Here is a 23771-nt window from a genome sequence, read left to right as displayed (position 1 = left end):
AAATGCAAAAAATGCAAAAAAATGTCTTATTTAAAGTCATATGAAACTTCAGATTTATAAAAAAAGTTGAATATGTTTTAAATACTTGAAAGGCTCAGTTTTACTGAAGAACAAGAACGTAAACATATATAGCAAAACTAACACAGGATAAATGATCAGCAGGTCAAGATCTGTAAGTGAGGAAATTTTCAGACGAATCGGACAACCAATTTGGAGTTATTGCCCCTGAAATATGAATTTTTATGATTTTTCTCAGTTTTTATACGACTGCAAAAAAATTTTGCGGTGGTATATTGGTATGACGTTGGCATCGTTGTCCGGCTTCGTCTACGTTGTCCGAAGACATATTGGTTTTCGCACTCTAACTTTAGTTTAAGTGAATGGATCTCTATGAAATTTTACCATAAGGTTCAATACCACAAAAGGAAGGTTGGGATTGATTTTGGGGGTTATGGTACCAACAGTTAAGGAATTAGGGGCCAAAAAGGGGCCAAAAATAAGCATTTTTGTAACTTCCAGACATAACTTGTGTGTTAGTGTATGGATCTCTCTGACATTGTACCACAAGGTTCCATATCACAAAGGTAATGCTGGGATTGATTTTGGGGGTAATTGCCTCAAAATTTTAGGAATTGAGGCAAAAAAAGGGACAAAAAACAAGCATTTTTCTAGTTTCATGACAATAACTTGTGTGTAAGTGTATGGATCTTTCTGAAATTGTACTGCAAGGTACCATACCACAAAGGGAAGGCTGGGATTGAGTTTGGGGGTGATGAATCATAAGGGGGTTCAAAAAATTTGGGGGGGGGGGGATTTTTTTTCCTTTTGTTTTTTTTTTTCCTTTTTTTCCTTTTTTTTTTTCTTTAAAATATTCCATTTTAAGTTGGTTATTTCTGATTTATATAAAAAAAACTTCAAAATTTTAGGAATAAGGGGCCAAAAAGGGGCAAAAAACAAGCAATTTTTCTAGTTTCATGACAATTACTTGTGTGTAAGTGTATGGATCTTTCTGAAATTGTACTACAAGGTTCCATATCATAAAGGGAAAGCTGGAATTGAGTTTGGGGGTAATTGCCCTAAACGTTTAGGAATAAGGGGCCAAAAAGGGGCCAAAAATAAGCATTTTTCTAGTTTCCAGACAATAACTTGTGTTCAAGTGTATGGATCTCTCTGAAATTGTACCACAAGGTTTCATATCACAAAGGGAATGCTGGGATTGATTTTGAGGTAATTGCTTCAAAATTTTAGGAATAAGGGGCCAAAAAAGGGGCAAAAAACAAGCATTTTTCTAGTTTCATGACAATAACTTGTGTGTAAGTGTATGGATCTTTCTAAAATTGTACTACAAGGTTCCATATCTTAAATGGAAAGCTGGAATTGAGTTTGGGGGTAATGCCTAAACGTTTAGCAAAAAGGCGCCAAAAATAAGCATTTTTTTAGTTTCCAGACAATAACTTGTGTTCAAGTGTATGGATCTCTCTGAAATTGTACTGCAAGGTACCATACCACAAAGGGGAGGTTGGGATTGATTTTGGGGGTAATTGCTTCAAAATTTTAGGAATTAGGGGCCTAAAAAGGGGCAAAAAACAAGCATTTTTCTAGTTTCAGGACAATAACTTGTTTGTAAGTGTATAAATTTTTTTGAAATTGTACTACAAGGTTTCATATCACAAAGGGAAAGCTGGGTTTGAGTTTGGGGGTAATTGCCCTAAACGTTTAGGAATTTGGGTCTAAAAGGGGCCAAAAAACAAGCATTTTTCTAGTTTCCAGACAATAACTTGTGTTCAGGTATATGGATCTCTCTGAAATTGTACTGCAAGGTTTCATATCACAAAGGGAAGGCTGGGATTGAGTTTGGGGGTGATGAATCATAAGGGGGTTCAAAAAATTTGGGGGGGGGGGATTTTTTTTTCCTTTTTTTCCTTTTTATTTTTCTTTAAAATTTTCCATTTTAAGTTGGTTATTTCTGATTTATATAAAAAAACAAACAATAATGATATGGTTTGAATAGGTAAATTAAAAAAATTTAAGTTCTTAGACCACATTCATTCTGTGTCAGAAACCTATGCTGTGTCAAATATTTTATCACAATCCAAATTCAGAGGTGTATCAAGCTTGAATGTTGTGTCCATACTTGCCCCAACTGTTCAGGGTTCGACCTCTGCGGTCGTATCAAGCTGCGCCCAGCGGAGCATTTTATTGGTTGTTATCTTGAAAACTATTATAGTTTAAGAGAATCTCCAAACAGCAAAAATGTTCAGCAAAGTAAGAGCGACAAATAAGTCAACCTGACAGAAATTGCCTGTACCAAGTCAGGAATATGACAGTTGTTTTCCATTCGTTTGATGTGTTTGAGCTTTTAATAAGGGACTTTCCGTTTTGAATTTTCCTTGGAGTTCGGTATTTTTGTGAAACTTTGAAACTTTGAAACTTTTTATTGATCTCTTTTAGGAGTTATTGCCCTTGAAAAATAATTTTTACCATTTTTATGCCCCCGCCGTAGCTGAATTTGGTGGCGTCACTTTTACCATTCTTGAGTTATGTCCCTTTATAAACATAAAAATTGCTGAATTTTTCGTTTCCGTTCTCTAACTTTAGTTTGTCTCAACCAAATGTTATAAAACTTAAACACAACCGTTCTAGAGTTATGCGTGTTTACAAATAGAAAAATTGCTGAATTTTTAGTTTCTGTTCTCTACTTAAGTTAGCCTCAACCAAATGTTATGAGACTTACACACAATGCTTATTTCCACAAAACTCAGATCAAGTTCAAATTTGGGTAGCGTCACTTTTACCGTTCTTCAGTTATGTCTCTTTATAACTATATGATATGCAAGCGGGGGCATCATCTGTGTCCACATGTGGACACAATCCACATTTATTTTTTAGTTTTTCGCACAAATTATGATAGATAGACAGAAACTTTGAACAGCAAAAAAGTTCAGAAAAGTAAGAGCACCAAACAAGTCAAACTTGACCGAAATTGTCAATTGACCACTTTTAGGAGTTATTGCCCTTGAAAGTTAATTTTTACCAAATTTTTTAGCTTTTCGCAGAAACTATGATAGAAAGAGAGAAACTTTGAAAAACAAAATGTTCAGCAAAGTAAGACCTAATAATAAGTCAACATGACCAAAAATGTCAATCTATTCCTTATAGGAGTTATTGCCCTTGAAAGATGATTTTTACCAATTTTTGTAGTTTTTGCAGAAACTATTATAGAAAGAGAGAATCTTTTAAAGGCATCTTTAAACACGCATTAATATACATTAAACAGCAAAATAGTCATTGATGCAAGATCTACACAAAAAATCCAAGTGTGTGATTCAGGCTCTTAGGAGCCTCTTGCTTTTTATACGACCGCAAAAAATTTTTGCGGTCGTATATTGGTATGACGTTGGCGAAAACTAAGCATTAAAATAAAAATAGGATTAAAGTGTGATTTATTTAGAAACATGGGCAGTGAACTGTTGTTTCTTCATCACAAGATAAAAAAAAATATAAGAAGAATCAGTGTTTCATGATCAACTGTGATACATGATACAAGCATTAAAAATGTTTTGCATACATTAAAGGGCCATTAGCTACAAAATATGAAAACAATAAGATAAAATATGATTATTTTATTTTGTTCAATCATTAATGAATGTGAAATAGTGAAATAATAATTCCCTTTTAGCAGCCAGTTTGGTTCAATTTTGTCAAAATAAGCTAAGAAGTATTGCTGATGAATTATTCACTTGCAAGTCAATAATTCGATCTCATTGAATTCGTATTCATATGAACTTCAATTTAACCCCTTAGCTGGACATGGGTTACCCATGTATTCAGCTATTAAAAGGAAAAGAATGTCAACATTGAAATTGAAACAAGGATGAACCATTTGGTTGACTGATTCGATCTACAAAAAGATTGTTCTTGACAGGTAAAAAGGATGATTAACCTACAGTATGAAATCAAACAAACCTACAAAAAATCTTATTGCACGTGGTCACTATCTATTTATATTTACCTTTATGTTTATATCGGGTTATATGACCGTCTGTAGTCTTCGGAGGTCATCTCGCTGGTTAATTAGATGACGTCTAGACAAAAATACACATGAAATGCTGTTACATATTATAGAGTCCAGGCATTTATAATTGGTTATTTTAGACTTTTTGTAATTTGGATATACATTTTAGTATGTTATAAATCAAATTTGAAAATTTTAATCAAATTGGTGAACATGAATTTAACAGCTAATGCCCTTTTTAAACCAACTAATTTAAGATAACTAATAAATTATTTTTCCATCATCAGTGGGTTTCAGCCAATAACATTAAAATTTTGTGAGAAACTTCAACTAGTTCGATTGATAACAAGTACTACTTCCATGCCTCATCGGCTCTAAATATAAATCTTTACTGATTTACATATGATTCTTTTGAAAGTAATAATTCCACAGTGTGTTGATATATTCATTTTTTATATGCAAAGTGCAAATGACTATTGAGTAACATTAGTATTAAACTGTATTTATGTCATTGTTATTTTAAGATAATAAAATTGTTTTAATGCCAGGTCCCCCTGTATGCAGGAGATGCAATGTATGATCATGACCAGTCCTAATACAGTCTTGATGGGAGGACACCAGACTAAGGTCTTACAATTGGATATTGAAGGCATGCGAGAAATACGACAGGTGATTTTATAAGTATCTTTGTGAAACTTGTTTAATATATGTGATTGATATTTTTATGCCCCCGCCGTAGCGGTGGGGGCATTAAGTTTTTACCCTTATCCGTCTGTACGTAAGTACGTACATACGTCCCAAAATTGATTTCCGTTCTCTAACTTGAGTTTGCCTCAACCAAATGTTATGAAACTTATACACAATGCTTATTACCACAAAACACAGATCAAGTTTGAATTTTGGTGGCGTCACTTTAACTGTTCTAGAGTTATGCCCCTTTATAAATGGAAAAATTGCAAAATTTTTAGTTTCCGTTCTCTAACTTAAGTTTGCCTCAACCAAATGTTATGAAACTTATACACAATGCTTATTACCACACAACACAGATCAAGTTTGAATTTTGGTGGCGCCACTTTAACCGTTCTAGAGTTATGCCTCTTTGTAGATGGAAAAATTGCAAAATTTTTATTTCTAAATATCAAGTAATTTTTATACGACCGCAAAAAATTTTGCGGTTGTATATTGGTATGACGTTGGCGTCGTCGTCGTCCAGGGTCGTCTTCGTTGTCTTCGTCAGAAGACATTGGTTTTCGCACTCTAACTTTAGTTTAAGTAAATGGATCTCTATGAAATTTTACCATAAGGTTCAATACCACAAAAAGAAGGTGGGGATTGATTTTGGGGGTTATGGTACCAACAGTTAAGGAATTAGGGACCAAAAATAAGCATTTTTGTAACTTCCAGACATAACTTGTGTGTTAGTGTATGGATCTCTCTGACATTGTACCACAAAGTTCCATATCACAAAGGGAATGCTGGGATTGATTTTGGGGGTAATTGCCTCCAAATTTTAGGAATTAGGGGCCAAAAAGGGGCAAAAAACAAGCATTTTTCTAGTTTCATGACAATAACTTGTGTGTAAGTGTATGGATCTCTCTGACATTGTACCACAAGGTTCCATATCACAAAGGGAATGCTGGGATTGATTTGTGGGGTAATTGCCTCAAATTTTTAGGAATTAGGGGCCAAAAAGGGGCAAAAAACAAGCATTTTTCTAGTTTCATGACAATAACTTGTGTAAGTGTATGGATCTTTATGAAATTGTACTACAAGGTTCCATATCACAAAGGGAAAGCTGGGTTTGAGTTTGGGGGTAATTGCCCTAAACGTTTAGGAATTTGGGGCCCAAAAAGGGGCCAAAAAACAAGCATTTTTCTAGTTTCCAGACAATAACTTGTGTTCAAGTGTATGGATCTCTCTGAAATTGTACTGCAAGGTACCATACCACAAAGGGAAGGCTGGGATTGAGTTTTGGGGTGATGAATCATAAGGGGGTTCAAAAAATTTGGGGGGGGATTTTTTTTTCCTTTTTTTTCTTTAAAATTTTCCATTTTAAATTGGTTATTTCTGATTTATATATAAAAGCAAATAATAATGATATGGTTTGAATAGGTAAATTAAGAATTTTTAAGTTCTTAGACCACATTCATTCTGTGTCAGAAACCTATGCTGTGTCAAATATTTAATTACAATCCAAATTCAGTGCTGTATCAAGCTTGAATGTTGTGTCCATACTTGCCCCAACTGTTCAGGATTCGACCTCTGCGGTCGTATCAAGCTGCGCTGCAGCGGAGCATTTTATTATATTTTTGCGGTCGTATATTAGTATGACATTGGCATCTTCGTGATGTCGTTTGAAGACACCAGACTACACGAAATGAGTCGGACCGTCGGACAAATCCAGTGAATAATGGATCGGTCTGGTAACATTTTGTTGAATTCCGGTCCGAATGTCAGGTGTTGTTTATTTTTCATGGTTTTTCTAGCATTCTAGCAAAATTCCCAAACGATCTCAAAATTCATTTTCATCATTATTATTCATGACAGCGATGTTTATTTTGTTCAACCGCTAGCTTTATGTCGAAAATCGCCAACAAGTAATGTGAAATTCTGAGTAAAAACATATCTGACTGACGAAAACAACAATGGCTGCCATCAACCGGAAATGTAGACAATATCGGATCAGATTCCAGGAACGGATAAGGCAAATATTCCGAGTTTGCCGATCAAATACAATAAATAAATTTTAAAAAATCCAAGCAGGTCACAAAATACAGCTGTGAAATATAAACACTAGAACTGAAAACCAAGATATATGAAAAAGAAAGAAGAAACAGGAAATATTTTATACAGAAACTCTAAATAATTTTAGTTCACAAATAATTTTCAGTTTAAATCCATTAAAATATGACATTACTTTTCTTTATCACTGAAATGCATTCAAGCAATTGTGCACAACTTTCATCACTTTTACACTCTTGTCACATGATTTCGTTTTTGTGTGTTGGAGAGGAGTAGGGCACAAGTTAACAAATCATAAGTTTTTTTGTATTTTGTCGGATAATATACAATAAGATGTGAAAAAAAAAGGTCTGGTAAAATTTAATTCGGTCTGGTAATTAAAGCTAGGTTGTTTACCAGACCGAATGTCCTGTAAAAATAAAATTCATTCCTGTAGTCTGAGACACATTTGTTTTAGCACAATAACTTGAGTTTAAGTGAATGGATCTCTATGAAATTTTACCACAAGGTTCAAGACCGCAAAAGGAAGGTTGGGATTGATTTTGGGGGTTATGGTACCAACAGTTAAGGAATTAGGGGCCAAAAAGGGACCAAAAATAAGCATTTTTCTAGTTTCCAGACAATAACTTGTGGAACGGTGTATGGATCTCTCTTGAGGGATGGTTAGGATTTGCTTTGGGGGGTTATGGCTCAAACCATTTAGGAATTAGGGGCAAAAAAGGGGGAAAAACAAGGGTGTCCTGGTTAATGAACAAATACTTTAGTACAAAACATAATTTAAAGCAGTGTAAGGGAGGTAATTCAAATATATCATTTGAACTACCTCCCTTACACTGCTTTTAAATTATGTATAAAGTAATGGTTAATGAACAATTAAGACAATTTAAAAGCAGTGTAAGGGAGGTAATCCAAATACAACGTTTTGATTACCTCCCTTACACTGCTTTTAAATTATGTTTAAAGAAATGCATATTTATAAAGGAAGACCAGTAAAAATATCTGCAAATGTTGCATCTTTTTTTATTCGACTGCAAAAAAATTTTGCAGTTGTATATTGGTATGACATTGGCGTCGTTGTCGTTGTCTTTGTCGACGTCACATTGGTTTTCGCACTCTAACTTTAGTTTAAGTGGAGGATCTTTATGAAATTTTACCATAAGGTTCAATACCACAAAAGGAAGGTGGGGATTGATTTAGGGGTTATGGTACCAACAGTTAAGGAATTAGGGACCAAAAATAAGCATTTTTGTAACTTCCAGACATAACTTGTGTGTAAGTGTATGGATCTCTCTGACATTGTACCACAAGGTTCCATATCGCAAAGGGAATACTGGGATTGATTTATGGGGTAATTGCCTCAAATTTTTAGGAATTAGGGGCCAAAAAGGGGCAAAAAACAAGCATTTTTCTAGTTTCATGACAATAACTTGTGTGTAAGTGTATGGATCTTTATGAAATTGTACTACAAGGTTCCATATCACAAAGGGAAAGCTGGGTTTGAGTTTGGGGGTAATTGCCCTAAACTTTTAGGAATTTGGGGCCAAAAAGGGGCCAAAAAACAAGCATTTTTCTAGTTTCCAGACAATAACTTGTGTTCAAGTGTATGGATCTCTCTGAAATTGTACTGCAAGGTACCATACCACAAAGGGAAGGCTGGGATTGAGTTTTGGGGTGATGAATCATAAGGGGGTTCAAAAAAATTGGGGGGGGGGGATTTTTTTTTCCTTTTTTTCCTTTTGTATATTGGTATGACGTTGGCGTCGTTGCCGTTGTCGTCGTCGTAGTCGTCCAGCGTCGTCGTCGTCGTCCAAAGACACATTGGTTTTCGCACTCTAACTTTAGTTTAATTGAATGAATCTTTATGAAATTTTACCATAAGGTTCAATACAACAAAAGGAAGGTGGGGATTGATTTTGGGGGTTATGGTACCAACTGTTAAGGAATTAGGGGCCAAAAAGGGGCAAAATACAAGCAGTTTTTATTTAGTTTCATGACAATAAAAAAAGTTTCATGACAATAACTTGTGTGTAAGTGTATGGATCTTTTTGAAATTGTACTATAAGGTTCCATATCACAAAGGGAAAGCTGGAATTGAGTTTTGGGGTTAATTGCCCAAAACGTTAAGGAATAAGGGGCCAAAAAGGGGCCAAAAATAAGCATTTTTCTAGTTTCCAGACAATAACTTGTGTTCAAGTGTATGGATCTCTCTGAAATTGTAGTGCAAGGTATCATACCACAAAGGGAAGGCTGGGATTAATTTTGGGGGTAATTGCCTCAAAATTTTAGGAATTAGGGGCCATAAAGGGGCAAAAAAACAAGCATTTTTCTAGTTTCAGGACAATAACTTGTGTGTAAGTGTATGGATCTTTCTGAAATTGTACTACAAGGTTCCATATCACAAAGGGAAAGCTGGGTTTGAGTTTGGGGATAATTGCCCTAAAGGTTTAGGAATTTGGGGCCAAAAAGGGGCCAAAAAACAAGCATTTTTATATGCCCGTTTACGGGACGTATTATGGTATACCTCTGTCCGTCCGTCTGTCCGTCGTCAACATGTCCGACATTAACTCAAAATTGCTTAAACCAATTTGCATAAAACTTTGGTGAATTGTTTATATCTATTGACGTGAGCTCCCTTTCGTTTTTTATAAAATTTAGATTTTACGTTTCCGAGTTATGGGTTTTTTTTCATTAAAAAAAGGGGGATTTTCCAGTTTTCGGACAATAAGTCAAGAATACTTTCACCAACTTGCAAGAAATTGTGGTGAATTGTTTATATCTATTGACATGAGCTCCCTTTTGATTTTTATACGACAGCAAAAAAAATTTGTTGTCGTATATTGGTATGACGTTGGCGTCGTCGGTCGTCGTCGTCCGGCGTCGTCGTCCAAAGACACATTGGTTTTCGCACTCTAACTTTAGTTTAAGTGAATGGATCTTTTTGAAATTTGACCATACGGTTAAATACCACAAAAGGAAGGTTGCCAGTAGTTAGATTTTGGATATTGGACCATAATAGGTGAATGTCCAATTTAAAATTTTTAAGTTCTTAGACCACATTCATTCTGTGTCAGAAACCTATGCTGTATCAAGCTTGAATGTTGTGTCCATACTTGCCCCAACTGTTCAGGGTTCGACCTCTGCGGTCGTATCAAGCTGCGCCCTGCGGAGCATTTTATTATATTATTGATTATAATTTGAACTAGAGGCTCTAAAGAGCCTGTGTCGCTCACCTTGGTATAAGTGCATATTAAACAAAGGACAAAGATGGATTCATGACAAAATTGTGTTTTGGTGATGGTGATGTGTTTGTAGATCTTACTTTACTGAACATTCTTGCTGCTTACAATTATCTTTATCTATAATGAACTTGGCCCAGTAGTTACAGTGAAAAATAAATTTACAAAATTTATGAAAAAATTGTAAAAAATTGAATATAAAGAGCAATAACTCCTTAAGGGGTCAATTGACAATTTTGGTCATGTTGACTTATTTGTAGATCTTTCTTTGCTGTACATTATTGCTGTTTACAGTTTATCTCTATCTATAATAATAATATTCAAGATATAACCAAAAACTGCAAAATTTCCTTAAAATTACCAATTCAGGGGCAGCAACCCAATAACAGGTTGTCAGATTTGTCTGAAAATTTCAGGGCAGATAGATCTTGACCTGATTATCAGTTTTCCCCTTTGTCAGATTTGCTCTAAATGCTTTGGTTTCAGAGATATAAGCCAAAATCTACATTTTACCCCTATGTTCTATTTTTAGCCATGGCGGCCATCTTGGTTGGTTCCCTGGGTCGCCGGACACATTTTTTATACGACCGCAAAAAAATTTTGTGGTCGTATATTGGTATGACGTTGGCGTCGTCGTCGTCGTCCGGCGTCGTCGTCCGAAGACACATTGGTTTTCGCACTCTAACTTTAGTTTAAGTGAATGGATCTTTTTGAAATTTTACCATACGGTTAAATACCACAAAAGGAAGGTTGGGATTGATTTTGGGGGTTATGGTACCAATTGTTAAGGAATTAGGGGCCAAAAAGGGGCCAAAAATAAGCATTTTCTAGTTTCCAGACAACAACTGTGGAACGGTGTATGGATCTCTCTGAAATTATACTACAAGTTTCCATACCACAAAGGGATGGTTAGGATTTGCTTTGGGGGGGTTATGGCTCAAACCGTTTAGGAATTAGGGGCAAAAAAGGGGGAAAAACAAGGTTGTCCTGGTTAATGGACAAATACTTTAGTACAAAACATAATTTAAAGCAGTGTAAGGGAGATAAATCAAATACATCATTGAAATTATCTCCCTTACACTGCTTTTAAATTATGTATAAAGTAATGGTTAATGAACAATAAAGATAATTTAAAACAGTGTAAGGGAGGTAATCCAAATACAACGTTTTGGTTACTTCCCTTACACTGCTTTTAAATTATGTTTAAAGAAATGCATATTTATAAAGGAAGACCAGTAAAAATATCTGCAAATGTTGCATCATTTTTTTTTACAAAAAAATCCATATGAAAGATTTGACACTATATTTTTAATTCTATTATAAAATAGATTAAGTTACCACTATGGTAAATTTAAATGGGTAATTATGGTTGCCAACTCCATTGGAAATTTGAATTGAGATTATGACCATATCTTGAGGGAAAGAATTTTTTGGGGAAAAAAAGGGGGGGGGGGATAAAAAGAAATTGTGGGGGGTCAATTTTTTCTCATTTCAGATTTCAGAAATTAAAAAGAATTATTCTTCAAGTATTATTTTTTTTCAAATTTCAAATATTGAAAAATTTCAAGAAGTAATCTTTAATTGCACAGTATGGCGCATTAGATTTGTAAAATCTTTGATCACATTTATTTATTTGTTATGCCGAATCTAACAGTGTATTTAGATTTTTATACGCCCGTTTACGGGACGTATTATGGTATACTGTTGTACGTCCGTCTGTCCGTCCGTCTGTCTGTCCGTCTGTCGTCAACATGTCGGAGATTAACTCAAAAACGCTTTAACCAATTTGATTAAAACTTTGGTGAATTGTTTATATCTATTGACGTGAGCTCCCTTTCGTTTCTTATAAATTTTAGATTTTACGTTTCCGAGTTATAGGGTTTTATTCATTAAAAAAAGGGGGATTTTTCCAGTTTTCGGACAATAACTCAAGAATGCCTTCACCAACTTGCAAGAAATTTTGGTTAATTGTTTATATCTATTGACATGAGCACCCTTTGGATTTTTATAAATTTTAGATTTTACGTTTCCGAGTTATGGGGTTTTATTCATAAAGAAAAGGGGGATTTTCCAGTTTTTGGACAATAACTCAAAAATGCTTTCAGCAATGCTTTAACCAATTTGCTTAAAACTTTGGTGAATTGTTTATATCTATTGACGTGAGCTCCCTTTTGTTTTTTATAAATTTTAGATTTTACGTTTCCGAGTTATGGGGTTTTATTCATTAAAAAAAGGGGGATTTTCCAGTTTTCGGACAATAACTCAAGAATGCCTTCACCAACTTGCAAGAAATTTTTGTCAATTGTTTATATCTATTGACATGAGCTCCCTTTGGATTTTTATAAATTTTAGATTTTACGTTTCCGAGTTATGGGGTTTTATTCATAAAAAAAAGGGTGATTTTCCAGTTTTCAGACAATAACTCTAAAATGCTTTCAGCAGTTCTCATGAAACTTTGATGAATTGTTGATATCTATTGATGTCAGCTCCCTTTAGAATTTTATAAATTTTAGATTTTACATTTCCGAATTATGGGTTTTATTCATTAAAAAAGGGGTGATTTTCCTGTTTTCAGACAAAAACGCAAAAATGCTTTCAGCAATTCGTATGAAACTTTGGTGAACTGTGTATATCTATTGATGTAAGCTCCCTTTAGAATTTTATAAATTTTAGATTTTACATTTCCGAATTATGGGTTTTATTCATTAAAAAAGGGGGGATTTTCCAGTTTTCAGACAAAAACGCAAAAATGCTTTCAGCAATTCGTATGAAACTTTGGTGAACTGTGTATATCTATTGATGTAAGCTCCCTTTAGAATTTTATAAATTTTATATGTTTATAGTCTGACAACAGATTTACTAAGTATTGCGCAACAACACAGTGTATTGCACAACAGCAAGAAATCTTTAATTGAATATAAATTCAATTCATATAACCAACTTCAAGTTCTTTGACTACATTTATTCAGAAACCTGTCAAATATTTAATTACAATCCAAATTCAGACCTGTATCAAGCTTGAATATTGTGTCCATTTTTACCCCAACTGTTCAGGGTTAGACCTCTGAGGGCGTATCCAGCTGCGCTCAGCGAAGCAGTTTATTAATTTTGGGTCCAGTTTTCAAAATAGTCTACATTAAGGTCCAAAGGGTCCAAAATTAAACTTTGTTTGATTTTAGCAAAAATTGAATATATGAGGTTCTTTGATATGCTGATCTAAACATGTATTTAGATTTTTGATTTTTGGCCCAGTTTTCAAGTTGGTCCAAATTGGGGTCCAAAATTAAACTTTGTTTGATTTCAACAAAAATTGAATATATGGGGTTCTTTGATATGCTGAATCTAACCATGTATTTAGATTTTTTATTTGTGGACCCCGTTATCAAATTGGTTCATATTGAGGTCAAAAGGGTCCAAAATTAAACTTTGTTTGATTTCATCTAAAATTGAATTATTGGGGCTCTTTGATATTCCAAATCTAACCGTGTATTTAGATTTTTAATTTTAAGTCCTGTTTTTTAAATTGGTCTACATTAAGGTCCAAAGGGTCCAAAATTAAACTTAGTTTGATTTTAACAAAAATTGAATTCTTGGGGTTCTTTGATATGCTGAATCTAAACATGTGTTTAGATTTTTGATTATGGGCCCAGTTTTCAAGTTGGTCCAAGATAGGGTCCAGTATTTAAACTTTGTTTGATTTCAACAAAAATTGAATATATGGGGTTCTTTGATATGCTGAATCTAAACATGTATTTAGATTTTTGATTATGGGCCCAGTTTTCAAGTTGGTCCAAATTGGGGTCCAAAATTAAACTTTGTTTGATTTCAACAAAAATTGAATATATGAGGTTCTTTGATATGCTGAATCTAACCATGTATTTAGATTTTTTATTTGTAGGCCCCGCTATCAAATTGGTTCATATTGAGGTCAAAAGGGTCCAAAATTAAACTTTGTTTGATTTCATCAAAAATTGAATTATTGGGGTTCTTTGATGTGCCAAATCTAACCGTAGTTTTAGATGTTTAATTTGGGTCCCGTTTTTTAAGTTGATCTTCATTGAGGTCCAAAGGGTCCAAAATTAAACTTAGTTTGATTTTAACAAAAATTGAATTCTTGGGGTTCTTTGATATGCTAAATCTAAACATGTGTTTAAATTTTTGATTATGGGCCCAGTTTTCAAGTTGGTCCAAGTTGGGGTCCAAAATTTAACTTTTTTTGATTTCAACAAAAATTGAATATATGGGGTTCTTTGATATGCTGAATCTAACCATGAATTTAGATTTTTTATTTGTGGGCCCCGCTATCAAATTGGTTCATATTGAGGTCAAAAGGGTCCAAAATTAAACTTTGTTTGATTTCATCAAAAATTGAATTATTGGGGTTCTTTGATATTCCAAATCTAACCGTGTATTTAGATTTTTAATTTTAAGTCCTGTTTTTTAAATTGGTCTACATTAAGGTCCAAAGGGTCCAAAATTAAACTTAGTTTGATTTTAGCAAAAATTGAATTCTTAGGGTTCTTTGATATGCTGAATCTAAACATGTGTTTAGATTTTTGATTATGGGCCCAGTTTTCAAGTTTGTCCAAGTTGGGGTCCAAAATTAAACTTTGTTTGATTTTAACAAAAATTGAATATATGGGGTTCTTTGATATGCTGAATCTAACCATGTATTTTGATTTTGGACATTGGACCATAATAGGTAAATTAAAAAAAATTCAAGTTCTTAGACCACATTCTTTCTGTGTCAGAAACCTATGCTGTGTCAAATATTTAATAACAATCCAAATTCAGAGCTGTATCAAGCTTGAATGTTGTGTCCATACTTGCCCCAACTGTTCAGGGTTTGACCTCTGCGGTCGTATCAAGCTGCGCCCCAGCGAAGCATTTTATTAAACTAGATACCCCAATGATGATTGTGGCCAAGTTTGGTTTAATTTGGCCAAGTAGTTTCAGAGGAGAAGATTTTTGTAAAAGTTAACGACGACGACGGACGACAACGACGACGGACGCCAAGTGATGAGAAAAGCTCACTTTGCCCTTTGGGCCAGGTGAGCTAAAATTGCATCATATCTTATTTTAGAGAACTATTTATCCAGTTGGAGTTATTTCCCTTTGCACAGAAAATATTATGGATAAAATTAACCTGTGTTTCATTTCAACATAAATTAAATATATATAAGGTTCTTTCAAATGCTGAATCTAAACCTGTATTTAAATATATGATTTTTGGGCCCAGTTTTCAAGTTGGTCCAAATCAGGGTCCAAAATTAAACTTTGTTTGATTCAACAAAAAAATTATTTATGGGGTTCTTTGAAATGCTGAATCTAACCATGTATTGAGAGATTTTGGATTGTGGGCTCCTTTATTAAATTGGTCCACATTGAGGTCCAAAGGGTCTTAAATTAAACTTTTGTCTGATTTTGTCAAAAATTGAATTCTTGGGGTTCTTTGATATGCTGATTCTAATATGTACTTAGATTTATGATATTGGACCTTAATAGGTATTTAAATGTCCAATTTCAAGTATTTCAGTTCTTAAACCACATTCCTTTTGTGTCACAAACCTATGCTGTGTCAAATATTCAATCACAATCCAAATTCAGAGCTGTTTTAAGCTTAAATGTAGTGTCCATACTTGCTCAACTGTTTAGGGTTCGACCTCTGCAGGAAAATCCAGTTTGCTGTCATTCTGACAGCCTCTTGTTAGTTTCTGTTCTTTACTTAAGTTAGCCTCAACCAAATGTTATAATACTTGCACACAATGCTAATTACCACAGAACTCAGATCAAGTTCAAATTTGGGTATCGTCACTTCTACCATTCTTCAGTTATGTCCCTTTATAACTATATGGTATGCAAGCGGGGGCATCATCTGTGTCCACATGTGGACACTATCCACATTTATTTTTAAAAGACACAATTTTTTGCTCTACCTTGGAGTACTCCTTATGAAAAGTGAAGCAAGATGGTATAGGATAATGGATTTAATTAGATAAAGGTCTTTTAATTATCAGACAGAGATGCATATTTTTTGTGTGCTTAAGGCAACCAATGACAAGACTATCTGGATATTCTACTTTTCAATATTGCTGTCTAAAAAATGTTTGCCCTATTTTTTGTCTATATCAATTTATTTCACCTAGTTGATGTTTGTATACAGCTACCACTAGATGGCAAATTTAATTTTCTAAAATTCTTTACATGTAGGTCGATGTGCCTGAGCCTGGATGTGCAATATTCAGAAGTTCTAACAAGTATATCTGTGCTGGAGACACTAGTGGAAAGGTATTACATATATGCTTTGTTCATTTTTTTCATAGAACATGCATAAATTTATACAGTTCTTATCATGCAATCTGACGTCATTGTATGCTGAAACATGTCTTACATGTGAAGGACGCCAAACATGTCCTTTTCATAAATGGGCAATCATGATTATATTTTAGGAACGCCCAAACATGTCAGCCTATATGAAAATGTGATTTGTTATCATAAATGTTGTCTGAAAACATATCAAGTGGAGATTATTACAGGAATCTTGGACACAGTCTATAAGTGCAAAAGAAGAAAATATTTCATGCATATCCAGGACGAGAACTAATTATTGATACAGATTGTAGGTTTTTATACGACCTCAAAAGTTTGTGGCCGTATAATGGTATGGCAATTTTGTTGTCGTCATCGTCTTTGTCTGAAGACATTTGGTTTCCAGACAATAACTTTCAAGAGTATAAGTGTATGGATCTCTATGAAATTGTACCACAAGGTTCCATACCAAAAAAGGAAGGTTGGGATTGATTTCAAACGGCATACGATTTTTTTTTTTTTGTGGGTGGTCATATTTTTTCAATATTTATTTTGTCTGTGGTATGGCTGTAAAAAAAAATTTGTTTCATGGATCATTGGTCATTTCTGATTTCTTTTTATTTTGTGCAATGTGGGTATTTAAATTTCAGATTATTTTTGCTGGTGTTGCTGTTTTGTTTCTCAAAACGTTGGTAGGTTTTCCTCTGAGATTCGAAATCGAAAGTAAAAGAATTTTTATAGTTATCCCTCTTTGTAGTGGCAGTATTTCTGGTGAAGAAAACAAACGACATGGTTGACATGTGGCTACCTGTTGATGAAAACTAAGAACAAGATCAGATGGATAAGTCCATAATAACGAAAGCAAATCCAAGAGCATTTCCATCCATGAACATGAAACAATTTATTGACAATCATCATATTCCTGACTTGGTACAGGAATTTTAAGAAATGATGTGTTAAACCAGGTTTTAAATTGCATCAAACCTCCCTCTAGATGTTGTATGACGACTGTCTTTAGTTTCTTATAATCAGGAACTGCTGGCTTTTTTTATGACTTTACTAATTGGAATTTTTAATGAAAGTATATGATGAAGAGCCATTATGCTGTGATTATGAATCTTTGTGTTTGCCTTTCAGAGCTTACTTTCAGATATGGGTTCCTCTTATTGGCCTGTACATATATATATATAGAGTAAATAATACAAACCATATGGAGGGTCATTTATTTTTAAGTTCATGATAGTCTTTTGTTTAGGGAATCAGAGCTTTTCTTATCACTTGGCGTCCCTCGTCGTCGTCGTCGTAGTCGTCGTTAGCTTTTTACAAAAATCTTCTTCTCTGAAACCACTGGGCCAAATTTATCCAAACTTGGCCACAATCATCATTAGGGTATTTAGTTTTAAAATGTGTCCGATGACCCCGCCAACCAACTAAGATGGCAGTCATGGCTAAAAATAGAACATAGGGGTAAAATGTAGATTTTGGCTTATATCTCTGAAACCAAAGCATTTAGAGTAAATCTGACATGGGGTAAAACTGATAATCAGGTCAAGATCTATCTGCCCTGAAATTTTCAGACCAATCAGGCAACCCGTTGTTGGGTTGCTGCCCCTGAATCGGTAATTTTAAGAAAATTTTGCAGCTTTTGGTTATTATCTTGAATATTGTTATAGATAGAGATAAACTGTTAACAGCAATAATGTACAGCAAAGTTAAATCTACAAATAAGGCAACATGACCAAAATTGTCAATTGACCCCTTAAGGAGTTATTGCCCTTTATAGTCAATTTTTTACAATTTTCATAAATTTTGTAAATTTTTGTAAATTTTAACAAAGTATTTTCCACTGTAACTACCGGGCCAAGTTCATTATAGATAGAGATAATAGTAAGGAGCAAGAATGTTCAGTAAAGTAAGATCTACAAACACATCACCATCACCAAAACACAATTTTGTCATGAATCCATCTGTGTCCTTTGTTTAATATGCACATAGACCAAGGTGAGCGACACAGGCTCTTTAGAGCCTCTAGTTCTAGTTTCCAGACAATTACTTGTGTTCAAGTGTATGGATCTCTCTGAAATTGTACTGCAAGGTACCATACCACAAAGGGAAGGCTGGGATTGAGTTTGGGGGTGATGAATCATAAGGGGGTTCAAAAAATTTGGGGGGAGGGGGTTTCCTTCTTTTTCTTTTTTTCCTTTTTTTTTCTTTAAAATTTTCCATTTTAAGTTGGTTATTTCTGATTTATATTTAGAAGCAAATAATAATGATATGGTAGGAGATACACACCAAACAGGATGTGTAAATTATTATATAATAAGTATTGTGCAATAGCAAGAAATTTTCAATTGCACAGTATTGTACAATAGCAAGAAATCTTCAATTGCACAGTATGGCGCAATAGCAAGAAATCTTCAATTGCACAGTATTGCGCAATAGCAAGAAATATCCAATAGCACAATATTGCGCAATAGCAAGAAATTGTCAATTGTACAGTATTGCGCAATAGCAAGAAATATTTAATTGCACAGTATTGTGCAAAAGAAGATACTTCATATAAATTGCTTATTTCTTGACCAATTTCAATGGGGTTTTATTCTTGAATTCTTGGGGTTCTTTAAGATGCTGAATCTAACCGTGTATTTAGTTTTTATACGACTGCCAAAAAATTTTTGTGGCGTATATTGGTATGACGTTGTCGTCGTCGTCGTCGTCGTCCGGCGTCGTCTGGCGTCATCCAAAGACACATTGGTTTTCGCACTCTAACTTTAGTTTAAGTGAATGGATCTCTATGAAATTTTACCACAAGGTTCAATACCACAAAAGTAAGATTGGGATTGATTTTGGGGGTTATGGTACCAACAGTAAAGGAATTAGGGGCCAAAAAGGGGCCAAAAATAAGCATTTTTGTAACTTCCAGACATAACTTGTGTGTTAGTGTATGGATCTCTCTGACATTGTACCACAAGGTTCCATATCACAAAAGGAATGCTGGGATTGATTTTGGGGCTAATTGCCTCAAAATTGTAGGAATAAGGGGCCAAAAAAGGGGCAAAAAACAAGTATTTTTCTAGTTCCATGACAATAACTGGTGTGCAAGTGTATGGATCTTTCTGAAATTGTACTACAAGGTTCCATATCACAAAGGGAAAGCTGGAATTGAGTTTGGGGGTAATTGCCGAAAGTTTAGGAATTGGGGGCCAAAAAGGGGCCAAAAATAAGCATTTTTCTAGTTTCCAGACAATAACTTGTGTTCAAGTGTATGGATCTCTCTGAAATTGTACTGCAAGGTACCATACCACAAAGGGAAGGCTGGGATTGATGATGGGGTTAATTGCCTCAATATTTTAGGAATTAGGGGGAAAAAAGGGGCAAAAAACAAGCATTTTTCTAGTTTCAGGACAATAACTTGTGTGTAAGTGTATGGATCTTTCTGAAATTGTACTACAAGGTTCCATATCACAAAGGGAAAGCTGGGTTTGAGTTTGGGAGTAATTGCCCTAAACGTTTAGGAATTTGGGGCCAAAAAGGGGCCAAAAAACATTTTTCTAGTTTCCAGACAATAACTTGTGTTTAAGTGTATGGATCTCTCTGAAATTGTACTGCAAGGTACCATACCACAAAGGGAAGGCTGGGATTGAGTTTGGGGGTGATGAATCATAAGGGGGTTCAAAAAATTTGGGGGGGGGGGGATTTTTTTTTTTTTCCTTTTTTTCTTTTTTATACACCCGTTTACGGGACATATTATGGTATACCGTTGTCCGTCCGTCCGTCTGTCCGTCCGTCCGTCGTCAACATGTCGGACATTAACTCAAAAACGCTTTAACCAATTTGCATAAAACTTTGGTGAATTGTTTATATCTATTGACGTGAGGTCCCTTTCGTTTTTTATAAGTTTTAGATTTTACGTGTCTGAGTTATGGGGTTTTATTCATTAAAAAAAGGGGAATTTTCCAGTTTTTTGACAATTACTCAAGAATGCTTTCACCAACTTGCAAGAAATTGTGGTGAATTGTTTATATCTATTGACATGAGCTCCCTTTTTGATTTTTATATATTTTAGATTTTACGTTTCCGAGTTACAGGGTTTTATTCATAAAAAAAGGGGGATTTTCCAGTTTTCTGACAAAAAATCAAAAATGCTTTCAGCAGTTCTTATGAAACTTTGGTGAATTGTTTATATCTATTGATGTAAGCTCCGTTTAGAATTTTATAAATTTTACATTTTACATTTCTGAGTCATGGGGTTTTATTCATTAAAAAAGGGGGGATTTTCTAGTTTTCAGACAATAACTCAAAAATGCTGTCAGCAATTCTCATGAAACTTTGGTGAATTGTTTATATCTATTGATGTAAGCTCCCTTTACATTTTCATAAATTTCTAATATGACATTGAGAATTAATTGAACTTTAATTGTTTATAGCTATATATATAGTCTGACAACATATTTACTAAGTATTGCGCAACAGCACAGTGTATTGCACAACAGCAAAAAATCTTTAATTGAATATAAATTCAATTCATATAACCAATTTCAAGTTCTTTGACTACATTTATTCAGAAACCTATAATATGTCAAATATTTGATACAATCCAAATTCAGACCTGTATCAAGCTTGAATATTGTGTCCATTTTTGCCCCAACTGTTCAGGGTTGGACCTCTGTGGGCGTATCCAGCTGCGCTCAGCGAAGCAGTTTATTTCCTTTTTTGCAATAGCAAGAAATTTTCAATTGCACAGTATTGCACAATAGCAAGAAATCTTCAATTGCACAGTATTGTGCAATACCAAGAAATCTTCAATTAAACAGTATTGCGCAATAGCAAGAAATATCCAATAGCACAATATTGCGCAATAGCAAGAAATTGTCAATTGTACAGTATTGCGCAATAGCAAGAAATATTTAATTGCACAGTATTGTGCAAAAGAAGATACTTCGTATAAATTGCTTATTTCTTGACCAATTTCAATGGGGTTTTATTCTTGAATTCTTGGGGTTCTTTAATATGCTGAATCTTTAACCGTGTATTTAGATTTTGGATTTTGGGCCCCGTTTTTAAATTGGTCCAGATTTTTGATTATGGGCCCAATTTTCAAGTTGGTCCAAGTTGGGGTCCAAAATTAAACTTTGTTTGATTTCAACAAAAATTGAATATATGGGGTTCTTTGATATGCTGAATCTAACCATGAATTTAGATTTTTTATTTGTGGGCCCCGCTATCAAATTGGTTCATATTGAGGTCAAAAGGGTCCAAAATTAAACTTTGTTTGATTTCATCAAAGATTGAATTATTGGGGTTCTTTGAAATGCCGAATCTAACCGTGTATTTAGATTCTTAATTTTTGGTTCCGTTTTCAAATTGGTCTACATTAAGGTCCAAAGGGTCCAAAATTAAACTTAGTTTGATTTTAACAAAAATTGAATTCTTAGGGTTCTTTGATATGCTGAATCTAAACATGTATTTAGAATTTTGATTATGGGCCCAGTTTTCAAGTTGGTCCAAATCGGGGTCAAAAGGGTCCAAATTTAAACTTTGTTTGATTTCATCAAAAATTGAATTCTTGGGGTTCTTTGATATGCTGAATCTAACCATGTATTTAGATTTTGGATATTGGACCATAATAGGTGAATGTCCAATTTAAAATTTTTAAGTTCTTAGACCACATTCATTCTGGTCCAAGGACACAGTTATCGTCCTTTGGTTTTCGTTGTCTACAAATATAGTCCCTAGTGTGAACAGTGTATAACTTGCATTTTTTTTTGATACACTTTCCCAATTTATTTCTTGATATTTTATGCATGAAATATTAAGTAAGGGGATGAAATTACATGTTAAAAAAATTTGGGTGCTAAATCTTTATGTTAAGTAGTGATTTGGTCCAGTTAAAAAAGGTCAAAAATTAGAATGTCGGAAGCTGTCAAACTGATTTTTAGCCCCCCTTAACACAGAATTGTCAATATTTTGAGTTAGAGCTGGTAGAAGTTTCTATAATTTTGATATTATTTGTATCAATAGTAGTACACTACACTGTAAAAATCTTTTTGAGATAGAGCAGGTGCGATTTTTTTAATTTGAATTTATTGTCTAAAAGAAATGCACTACGAAATAACTGTGTTCTCGGGCCTAAGAGATGAATTCCGTAAATGTAGATTCTGTACTTTGGCAACTTTCCTGAATGGTTTTCTGGTTTCAATTTGTCAAACTCAATAAAAGTAAAGGATTTACAGCTTTGTTTGACAGAAATTCTGTTAAAATGTCCCATTTTGGCATTATACGGCTAAAATAAGCATTTTAAAGCAGTTTCCATTTTATGCCTAAGAGCCATGCTGACTTTCTATCTGACAGCTTTTTATGTTCCTGATATTTGTGTTTCTATGCTTAAATCAAATTTAATTAACCATTTGTGAACTCGGAATCTAGAGAAAAGTAGATTATCTCAAAAAAAATGTGCAGAATATTTGTATTTATGTCCCTGGTTAAACGGCCTGTTTGATGTATGTGAAATGTGAAGAGCTTTGTACATAAAATCTGTAGTCCGTCACAAATATTTCACTAAATCTGTAAAAAAAACACTTTACAATGATCAGTACACCCTATTCATTTCATATGCTACCATAATTTTCTTCTTTCGGATAGTAAGTGGTTCAAATATATGCCAAATGAGACTAAAACTACATGCAAGTTTTCCATTGAAAAGTGAAAAACTGGTCATCAGACCATACTGTCTGCAAAAAAAAAGTTGAATTCAAGAGTCCTTTTGCAATTAGACTTCTTGTATCATGACATCTTAGCATAGAAATGAGCAAAAAGTAACAAATTTCACTTCCTTATAGCCTCTGTGTGCATTTTTATATGTAAATATGGGCTACGGCCTAAATCGACTCTAAATAATTCTCAGTCTTACATGGCCTAAGACCATTTCATACTCATGTAGTATGCTTTTTGTAACTTTTCTTTACATTTAAAGTACATTTAATATATATGGAAGAATAATGTATGGTTAAAAACCTTCAAAAACTTCAAATTGGTTGAAAAAAATGCATGTTTATGTAAGGCTTCCCTTAATTCGAAAATCTCTATTTTCAGGCACAGGCTCATATAAATTTGACTTTTGAATAACTGTGATAAATCTGATGAATCAAATGAGTGTTCCGTTGCTTTTAATACTTATTATATTATATTCAAGAGTATTTAAAAAGCAAATTTTTGCAATATTTAAATTTTTTAGGCCAAAATCTTGACAGCTGAAAATATTTGATTTAAACGTCAAAAATAAACATCCAAATTTCAATATTAAAATGGCCCTAGTTTCTATAATATATATCCCATGTCCATGAAACTTGGCCAACTATCTTAAAATTGCCTAAGCTTAGGTCATGCAAAGTTTTATTAAAATTGGTCAAGTCTTTCTATCCTATTAGGTCCAAGGACACAGTTATCGTCCTTTGGTTTTCGTTGTCTAC

The 23771-nt window shown here is 33.9% G+C and overlaps 1 protein-coding gene across 1 annotated transcript in view; it reads left to right on the top strand.

Moving 5' to 3' along the window:
* The window catches only part of LOC127727935 (PAN2-PAN3 deadenylation complex catalytic subunit PAN2-like), a 399078-nt gene that overhangs the window by 34531 nt on the left and 340776 nt on the right, over positions 1-23771 (top strand). Inside the window, exons 5-6 of the mRNA XM_052235095.1 lie at positions 4564-4684; positions 16204-16281. Coding sequence (XP_052091055.1) covers positions 4564-4684; positions 16204-16281 — 199 coding nt within the window. The remainder of the gene's footprint in view (positions 1-4563; positions 4685-16203; positions 16282-23771) is intronic.

This window comes from Mytilus californianus, unplaced genomic scaffold (genome assembly GCF_021869535.1).
Source record: "Mytilus californianus isolate M0D057914Y unplaced genomic scaffold, xbMytCali1.0.p SCAF_2, whole genome shotgun sequence".
NCBI classification, from domain to species: domain Eukaryota; kingdom Metazoa; phylum Mollusca; class Bivalvia; order Mytilida; family Mytilidae; genus Mytilus; species Mytilus californianus.
This window is presented reverse-complemented; position numbering and strand designations above follow the sequence as displayed.